General features: G+C 39.4%; 1 protein-coding gene across 1 annotated transcript in view; it reads right to left on the bottom strand.

Annotated features, from left to right (window-relative positions):
- Positions 1–10,000, bottom strand: part of LOC137625053 (uncharacterized) — a 29,122-nt gene that overhangs the window by 4,136 nt on the left and 14,986 nt on the right. The window contains exon 2 of the mRNA XM_068355987.1: positions 1,416–5,955. Within this exon, the coding sequence (XP_068212088.1) occupies positions 1,416–5,950 (4,535 nt within the window). The 5' untranslated portion in view covers positions 5,951–5,955. The remainder of the gene's footprint in view (positions 1–1,415; positions 5,956–10,000) is intronic.

The raw sequence follows: 10,000 nt of genomic DNA, 5'->3' as shown, positions 1-10,000 counted from the left end.
ACACACACACACATATATATATATATATATATATATATATATATATATATATATATATATATATGTGTGTGTGTGTGTGTGTGTGTGTGTGGATATATCTCGGAAATCCATGTTTGCCAACGGTTACATGAGCACATGAGCAATTCGGTGGATTAACGAGAACTTTGGGTGTGGAGGAAATTCCTCCCTAAATCTCGATGAAGTCACTGGCAGCAGGGTGACGGATTGGGTTGAAGACGATAGACAAGATGCCTTTTTAGCTTTTACTCCTGATGCTGGCAGGAGTCCCTTGCCATATTTAGATTGACACTGCACATCACAAGGAACTGGCTATCCTTTGATGAATTTAGCAAATGAATTCTTTATGGAGATAGTCTATGGAAAGCGAAAATGACACAATAACACCCAGTCCTGGGTGTAGCGGTGTGTTAAGAATCTTAATATAGATACAAAATCTAGAAGGTTGGAAACAATTTCAGCTGCTAAGGAAGGCCCACCATGTTGAAGGGGTAAAAGTTTGGATTTACTAAGATATCAAGAGAGACAGGTTTGGTGCCTGCCATGCAGACTGAAATATAGTAAAATTCCTTTTCTACGTCGATCCTAAGGAAATCATGCAAAAGCTTTGCATACAAAATACAAGTATATCTTCAAAATTGAAAGGGGCCCTGGATGAAAATTTAAAAACAGGTGATGCTTAAACTGAAGAATTCCTATGCAATGCAACTACGGGGTATTGAAGGATAACATTGATGTTCAGATAAAGAATACCTAACATAGGAAGGGAAACAACTTAGAACCAGTTTATGGTCACATAATAGAAAGAGAATCTCATAGCTTTCGATTTTAAGTGATCATCCTCCCAAAGGGTAACTAAGACAATTGTGATCTGACCCTTTACTATTCATTAAATGCAAATCATAATTAAAAATACAGCTAGAATGGAAAATTATTTTAGAATCATCGATGCTGGGCAGAGTAAAAAAAAAACAGAAACTCAGACATGTACAGTATAAGCTCGACAGAACAATTTAATTGTTATTTTAAAGCAGTCAAATATGTTCCTGTACATTTTAGGTTTGCGTGTCACTTTTGTTTTCTGACTCGGTCTTTAAATTTCTTAAACCTATTTACATTAGAATAAGGATTTGACTATTATTGTTTTATCCTCTTCCCTAATCGTAATAACAATAATAGAGTAGCCATCTACATTTAGGTTATATATATATATATATATATATATATATATATATATATATATATATATATATATATATATATATATATATATATATATATATATATATATATATATATACCTTTATTTATGAAAGGTCTTTGCCTTTTGTAGATGGATAAGATTTTGAGGTACACTAACAGATTAATTTCTAAAATTACACTGTATATACATTCACCTTTGTAAGTCCTCGTCATCACTTGATGGCACACTGGAATTGGATGTTGCTGGAAGCATGGGAGGGACACGGTTTTCTTCCATATACTCAATAATGTATAGAACAGTCTCTGTTGCGGATGGTGCTAATTTTGTAAAAATATTAGTTACAAATGGGATGTATGAGGAATCAAAATTATGCTGAGTGCAAAATTGCTGTGCTAATGCGAGAGAATTTTTAAAAACACTAAAACCTGTTTTCTTTTTACTTTGAGTTTTAAGAACACTTCCACCTTGATCCTGCTTCTGTACCGTGTTTTGTGTTTGGATTTCTGGGGTTGCTGTATTGGAAATCCTAGGTAAAGCCTCTGTTTGAATTTGGATGATAGGCATACAGCTATATTCTGGTGTCCCTGTTGGACGTGATGACTTAACTGTAAATTTATCTTGTGTTTTAAAATGAAGTTCATCTATATTTGAATTGTCTTGAGGCTCATCTGTGTCAGTTTGATTTTCACTCTGTTGTGTTGGATGAAGATGGCGTGTTTCAAGTGCTAATATTTTATCGGAATTTGCAAGTGTCAGATTTTGATTCATTTCCTCCTGTAAATTTACCCTAAGGGTATTTAATGGTAAAGCTGCTGCACCCATTTCGATGGCTAGGATGGAACTACTAGAGACCGGTGTACCGGTTAGATTTGAGGTCTCTTTTGTGATCATTGTTTGAGTTTTATACTCATGCGTAATTTTTGCTGAATTTCTATGTAAAAACATTGGGTCTGCCTTGTATTTTATTTGGATTGCACCCCATTCCCTATGAATAGCCACTAGTTCCCTCTGGATTGCAATGTGTTCCATTTGTCTTGTCTTATGTAATCTCCTGAATGCCTCATATTCCTTCTCTTTGTCTTCATATTTACTCTGGCTTGCCTCATATGAGGCTAGGCTTTCTTCATATGCTGTTAGGATTTCTTCGTGTTTCCTCAGTCTTTCATCATATTCCCTCTGTCTTGTCTCATGTTCCCTCTGTCTTGCCTCATGTTTCCTCTGCCTTGCCTCGTATTCTTTCTGACTAGCCTCATGTTCCCTTTGCCTTGCCTCATATTCTTTCTGACTAGCCTCATGTTCCCTAGGGCTTGCCTGTTGTTGTCTCTGGCTTTTCTCATGTTCCCCCCAACTCGACTCACGTTCTCCGCCGCTCGACTCATATTCTTTCTTATTTTCTTCATATTTACTATGGCTTTCCTCATATGAGCCTAGGCTTTCTTCATATCCCCTGAGGCTTTCTTCATATTTCCTCTGTCTTGTTTCATGTTCCCTCTGTCTTGTCTCATGTTCCCTCTGTCTTGCCTCATGTTCTTTCTGACCTGTTTCATGTTCCCTTTGTCTTGTTTCATATTCTTTCTGACGTGCCTCATATTCCCTTTGTCTTACCTCATATTTTTTCTGACTTGCCTCATGTTTCCTTGGGCTTGCCTGGTGCTCTCCCTTGCTAATCAAGTGTTCACCCCAGCCTGACTCGGGTTCGCCATGGCCCAACTCGTCTGACCCGGGCTCACCCCGCCCCGAACCGGGCTCACCCCTCCCAGCCCCTGGCTCACCCCGCCCAACCCCGGGCTCACCCCTCCCAGCCCCTGTCTCACCCCGCCCAACCCCGGGCTCACCACGGCCAACCCCGGGCTCACCACGGCCAACCCCGGGCTCACCACGGCCAACCCCGGGCTCACCACGGCCAACCCCGGGCTCACTCCGCCCAACCCCGAGCTCACCCCGCCCAACCCCGGGCTCACCCCGCCCAACCCCGGGCTCACCCCGCCCAACCCCGGGCTCACCCCGCTCAAACCCGGGCTCTGTGTGGCTCACCTCATGTTCCCTTTGGCTTGCCTCATGTTCCCTTTGGCTTGCCTCATGTTCCCTTTGGCTCGCCTCATGCTCCCTTTGGCTCGCCTCATGCTCCCTCTGGCTCGCCTCATGCTCCCTCTGGCTTGCCTCATGCTCCCTCTGTCTCGCTTCATGCTCCCACTTTCTCGCCTCATGCTCCATATGACTTGCTCTATTTTCCATCTGGCTTGCTCCACATTCTTTCCAGCCTTTGTCATATTCCATATGAATTTCCTTCAGGTTTGCTTCAAGTTCTCTCTGGTTATCTTCACATTTTTCCTGGCTTTTCTTATTTTCCCTATTGCCTGTCTCAATTTCCCTTTGGCTTGTATCATCTGCCCTATGGGTTGCTTCATGTACTATCTGGCTTGGCTCATGTTCTCTCCGAGTTTCACTTTTTTCCCTCTGGCTAGGTTGTTTTTCTCTCTGACTTTTTTCATTTTTCTTCTGACTTTCTTTTTTTTCTATCTGGCTTGCCTCGTGTTTTTTCTGGTTTGCCTTGCATTGCTTCTGGCTTTCCTCATTTTCCATGTTACTTGTCTGTGTATTTTGCTTTGCTCTACGTTCTATTTGGTTTTCCTCATTTTCCCTCTGACTGGACTCAGATTGGCTCTGGTTTTCTTCAGATTCCCACTGTATTGCCCCAGGTTTTCTGTTGTCCCTCTGAGGTTCCTTGGGAGTATCCTCATTTTCCCCTTGAATTTCTACAGTTTCCCCCACGCTTGATTCAGGTTCCTTTTGACTTTGACAAGACTCCGTTAATACTGCATCCCTACTTCTTTTATGATGTTCCTGGGATGGTGGTGTATGTGCTGAATAAGGAAAAGCATCATTGTTAAAAATTGCGAATGGGTTTAAATTAGACCGAAATAATTTTACTTCTTCGTGACATTTCGAACGCTTTTCGTGTAAAAGTTTCTTTTCATTAAATGAATTGATGTCAACTTCTGCATTACTCTTTATAGACTCCGCAAGCTTACCCAAGCTGTAATATCCGAATATTTTTACATCGTCAAGATTAACAGGGGGGAGATTTAATGGTGTCGTAGCTATGATATAGGCAATTGAGGGTGTTAAGAATGTTATTAGTGAAAAGAAATAATCAGCTTGTATTTTTGTAAGAGTGGACATGGGATATTTGCTTGCCTTTTTTGCATAGTCTGTGCTATGATGTGATGTAGTCTGAGATTTCTGTTGACTTTTTGCATGTGTTTTGTCAAGTCTTTCGTTCGTACAGCTGTCTACAAGATTTGAGCGATTAGTTTTCTGAGAAAGATTTTCTTGTTTTAAAGATAATATTGGCTCTTGAGGCTGTATCCCTTGAGAATTAGATCTTGAACTTTGTCCTGGAAACGTTTTTGGTCTTGCCCCTGTAAGATTACCACTTTCTTGCTGCGATTTTATATTTTTTTCTATCTGCGAAGCAAGTAAACGTTTTTCCGAGGATTTATTTCCCCTAGCAGTCGGATGGTCATTTATCCATATATTTCTTCCACATTGGATAATTACTTCCCCTGGCATTAGAGCAAGCTTTGCCATAACACAGTGATTGTATTTTACAATTTCATTGTAAGACGTTGTAAGGCGGATTTCCGACATAGTATTGGCGAATTCATACGCCAAGGAACTGCCAATTGCCTTTAATTTTGGCGTTGTCTCCATAAATTTTATTAAATTCTCTTCTAAATCAGTAGAATCGAGCGTAGATGGATCTGTATTTGTTAGAAAAGAAAAGTTTTCAATCAATTTTGATATTACCTTATCAGAGCCATGAGTAAGCAGAACCTTGTATGAAAAGTCTGGGTATTTTTTGAAAAATTTTTCTGCAAAAATTTCTACTGGATACAACCGAGTCGGCATTGAATCAATACTATAGCTAATCTCTCTCATATCAAAAGATAATTTCTCTGTACAGGTAAGTTTACCTAAGCTGATTTTATAGAAATGTACAGAGACCATAAGATCATGAAGGTATTCCTGAGCTTCTACAACCATAATTCGCATTTCTCTGTATTCTTTAAGTAAATCTTCATTCATATGACCATCAAGTTCAGACTTTTTTATATCAAGATAAAATCTGAAGGCTTGCATTCTAAATCTATGGAACTCTATTATGCAGAGTCTTTTGTATGTCAGGGCTGTACAATCGTAAATAAAGGATTTTGCCATGACCACCATGGAGACAACATCACATGTTTTGTCACAGTCACTTTTATAGTGGTCGAAGATTAAGCAATCCTTACAAACCATATGGTCACATGTTTTACAATATCCTACCACAGGAAAAAAATGAGTGTCACAATCACCAATACTATTCTCTTCCATTACGGATTTTGGTTCTTCGTCTTCATCCTTGATTTTTCTCCGTCTTTTAGTCCCCTCTTGATTTTTTGAATGATCACCTATCCCATGATTATCTTCATCTTTAGAAGGGGTAGTTACGTGACACTCTATTTCTCTAATTCGTGCAGCTCTTATGACAGGTATTGAGAATTGAACTTCTCCAACTGAATTGTATTTTATTTCTTTGTGGCACTCATTGCATTTTTTTTCTCCCAGAAGTATGGTTTTCAAGCAATCTGTGCATATCATATGACGACAATCTAACACGTGAGGCAATTTGTTGACCGTGTCGCAATCATATCCGCAGGATTTACATGTGATAACTATATCCATTTTTCCTGAAAATAGAAAAAATAAAATTTTTATTTACATAATAGGTATTATGGCTTAATATTCTACGGAATGTATACACTTGGTTGGTTAATGTAATTTGAAATTAATTTAGTATTAAAAACTTCCTTCTAAGCTCTTGAAACCTGTCTATTTCAAACATTAAGTCGATTATACACGCAGGCAATCAAATGCCTTACGCATAGGCCTACTGGTACATAGTTGTCAAAATTAGTCTAATATCGCACAATAAGTCTAGCCACTATACTGTCTAGTATATATATATATATATATATATATATATATATATATATATATATATATATATATATATATATATATATATATATATATATGACACACTGTGCGTGTGTATTGACTTCATATTCGTATATCTATTTTCCCAGGAAGTGGATATGCAAGATATTGACAAGTTTTAGTGAGGTTTGGTGGCTACAAATCCAAACTGTAATTAAGCTCGAAGATGTTCTGTATGCAAACAGCGACTTTAAGCTGGGGTTGTAGATGGTTGACTATGGGCCAGAGATAGATTTTGATTTAAAAAAAAAAAAAGTAGACCACTCCTTTTGTTTATGTAAAGTTTCCAATTATAATTGATAGCTAGCAATGGTGAGTTACCAATGGTAGGCACTATGGAAGTCTTAAGTAAAAATATGTACACACAGTATATTGCCCCCCCCCCCTCTCTCTCTCTCTCTCTCTCTCTCTCTCTCTCTCTCTCTGTGATTCTTTTCATTCCGTTCTTTTTAAAAACAACCACATCTGTTATTAACAGCAATTGTACTTTAGCTTGAAATTGCAGCGTAAGACTAGTTTACTACCCAGCCAGAAATAGAGCAGGAAAAATATGAACTGATAAAGCAACAAAGAGACAAAATCTAGTTACAAAACAGTGACCCCCCCCCCAAAAAAAAAAACTGCAATTTACTCCTATTGGAGTTATTCAAAATAGTTTTGATTACAAAAAAAATCTGGTGTGTGACATCAGTGCATTCTTTGGATGTCGTCATTTAACTTTGCTGGACTGATGGATGTTCTAGCTTTGTCTTGTGATAGGAGTGAAACCAGAATTAAGTGATGGTAACTTACTAGCAGCTAACTATTTCAGAGACGACACAGCTATTTATAGGCCCCAATGGGTAACATATTGTTTGCAATTGTGGGTTTTACAATACACGGTTTTTTTTTTTGTCAACATGGTTGACATAAGCATAGAAAATCGATACTATAATGGAATAATGGTAAGTTTTTAAAACAGCTTATTACATTCAACGCAACTTTTACGTTGAGTCTGTTGGTGGTTATACTATTGAAATACCCTAAAATAATCCTCATAAATTCTAAATACGCCTTTGTGAATGGATTATTAAACTCATGAACTATATGATCAGCTGAAAGATTTCTGTCTTCAATATGTGCCTGAAAAAAATCAACTTTAGTACTTCCCACTGATCAAGAATATGAGCAACACAATGTTGTAATGCAACCCAACGTGTATCAGATGGTCTAAGAATGCGCTGCTTTTCAGCATTCATAAAATCCTGTAATTCAGCATGTGCCTGTCGCTTTGAACTATGTCCAAAATAACTGGAAATATTCCTAATAAAAGCTTCTACATTAGAAAGGATTTTGCGAGCAGCCTTACTTGCTGTAATGTGCATACAGTGACAAATACATCATAATGTGAAACTTTTATTTGCCTTCTAGCAATTGTGTAACAACATGATTTTTATCATCAGAAAAATATTTGACAACACATGCAATTAAGTTTGTATGAGCAATACCTGTACCTGTATGTGGGTTGTTTGCTGCATGTTTCCCCTTAAAGCAGATATGCATTTGAAGTGTGACCTGCCCAAGAGTGTCTTACTGTTGGTGGGTCATCTTGCAGGAGATATGCAAGTTTAATGCGGTCAATGGTAATCCAATGCTATATACCTTGAACATTGAGGAGGAAATATTTCATTGTATGACGCAGGACAAGAAATGGGCTCATCGATGTGGGCATAAGCAGTGGCTTGCAAGCATCGTGCACATGAAGATGTGTTGCAGTGTGTAGGTCTTTCTGTACATGCTGCTTTGATGGGGGCTTGCAAGTCTGACAGCAAGGGTAATTTCCCCAAAACGTAATGTAGGCACTCTAGATCCTCTGACGAAGTGGTGGGTAGAAAAAGATCTGTAGGGACAACCAACGGGTTGCCATAGTCCATTTAAGCCGCTGAGAAATCCATGGTGTCCTTAGGAGTGGTCCTCAGTCGAAGGAGGACCCAGGAAACTGTGGAAAGCAACTGCGAGTCATTGCATGGGACATCAAATTTACTTTCAGGGTATTATGGAAACGTCCCACTATTCAGTTGGCTGCGGGGTTATGAAACGTCCCACTATTCAGTTGGCCGCGGGGTTATAAGCTGTAATCTGATAAAGGGTGATACCAAGAAGGTGCCCTGAAAATGTCCACAATTGACAGGTGAAAGTTGCACCCCTGTCGGAAGTCATATGCTTTGGGATGCCGAATCTTACCATAAATCCATAAAGTAAGACAGCAGTACATAAGGTGGATGCTGCATCTTGTATGGGAATGGCTTTACCCCTGTGTGTGGAACGATTGAGGACTGTGAAAAGGGGATGGGGGTTGGGGGCCGACCACATCAACATGAATGAGGGCACAGTGACATCAGGTTGATGAAAAGTACCCACACTTGAAACTGTGCGTTGATGCACTTTTGAAGTTTGGCATGAAATACAGGCATGGACCCAGCACTTGGCATCTTTAGTAATACTACACGACATGAATTTTGACTTCAGTATCTGTGTAGCAGATTGGTGCGAGGTTTGTGAGAAGAAAGGGATCATTATTGAAAACACCTGTCAGAGCATGGGGACAGGTATTCATGTGTGGGGCCTACAAGTGCTGATGTCACAGAGGATGGATGCGTTTGTGTCGTCAAGGGTGAAGTTTGCCCAACGGAAAAATGTGCAGGATGTCCTGCAGGTTTGGTATTCAGGATACATTTGTTGGGACTCTGTCAAGGTCTTGTAATCCATTACCAGGTGTGTATTCAGAAAGAGCAGAAAAATGTTGTGATGATGGGTGAACCAGGTGTCAGACTATTGAGTGAAAGTGTGCACACGAGGCCTGCAGTTCGTGCAAATGCCAAAGGATGTGCTCTATAAGAAGTGGAGGAAGTGACGGATAGCCAAATACACAGCCAATAGTTGTGGTCAAAGGTAGAATAGCTGAATTCTGCCTTGTAAAGTTTTCTACTGAACTACCTCAAAAGCGACGTCATTGGCTATGTTGGAGAGAAGGAGAGGTGCAGCTGGCACTGGAAAGGTGAAAGGCATAGCAGTTGACTGGGCTTTCTTTGCGTTGATAAAGACCACCCTAAACAAAGTCGTAGAGGGGAAAAAGTGTGACAGCATATAATTGGCAAAAACTGGTGATAGTAGTGCATTTTGCCCAAAACCTCCTGCAGTGTTTTGACTGTTAAGGGTGTTGGGAATTTCTGTACTGATGATACCATCTCAGGGATGAGGTGAACACCATCCAGAATAATACAACGACATAAGAATGCCAATTTATAGCTTTTAATGCGAATTACCCATAGTGAGTCAATATGGATGAAAATCAACACAATATCGTGCTCAAATAGAAATAAATTTCTATCTCATACTGGGATCAAACCTTAGTCCCTTCAAATGAAAGGCCAGGTTTCTTCCAACCATGCCAGCAGAGGCTCAAAAGAAGTCAGAAGCTAACTGCAATTTAGGTAAAGGTTCAGACTTCTTTTGAGCCTATGGTGGAATGGTTGGAAGCGTCCTGGCCTTTCATTCGAAGGGATTAAGGTTCAATCCCTGTATGAGATAGAAATTTATTTCTATTTGAGCATGATATTGTGTTGATTTTCATCCATATCGACTCATTAAGGGTAATTCAAATTAAAAGCTTTAAATTATGGTACCTGGTGGACCGGTAAGTTGGGGAAAACTTTCTGGCAACAGACTGATGTCTCGCCAGGTAAATCCTGAATT

The sequence above is a fragment of the Palaemon carinicauda genome, chromosome 31 (assembly GCF_036898095.1).
Source record: "Palaemon carinicauda isolate YSFRI2023 chromosome 31, ASM3689809v2, whole genome shotgun sequence".
Taxonomy (NCBI): Eukaryota; Metazoa; Arthropoda; class Malacostraca; order Decapoda; family Palaemonidae; genus Palaemon; species Palaemon carinicauda.
Note: the sequence above shows the minus strand (reverse complement) of the source record. Positions and strands in the feature narration are given on the sequence as shown.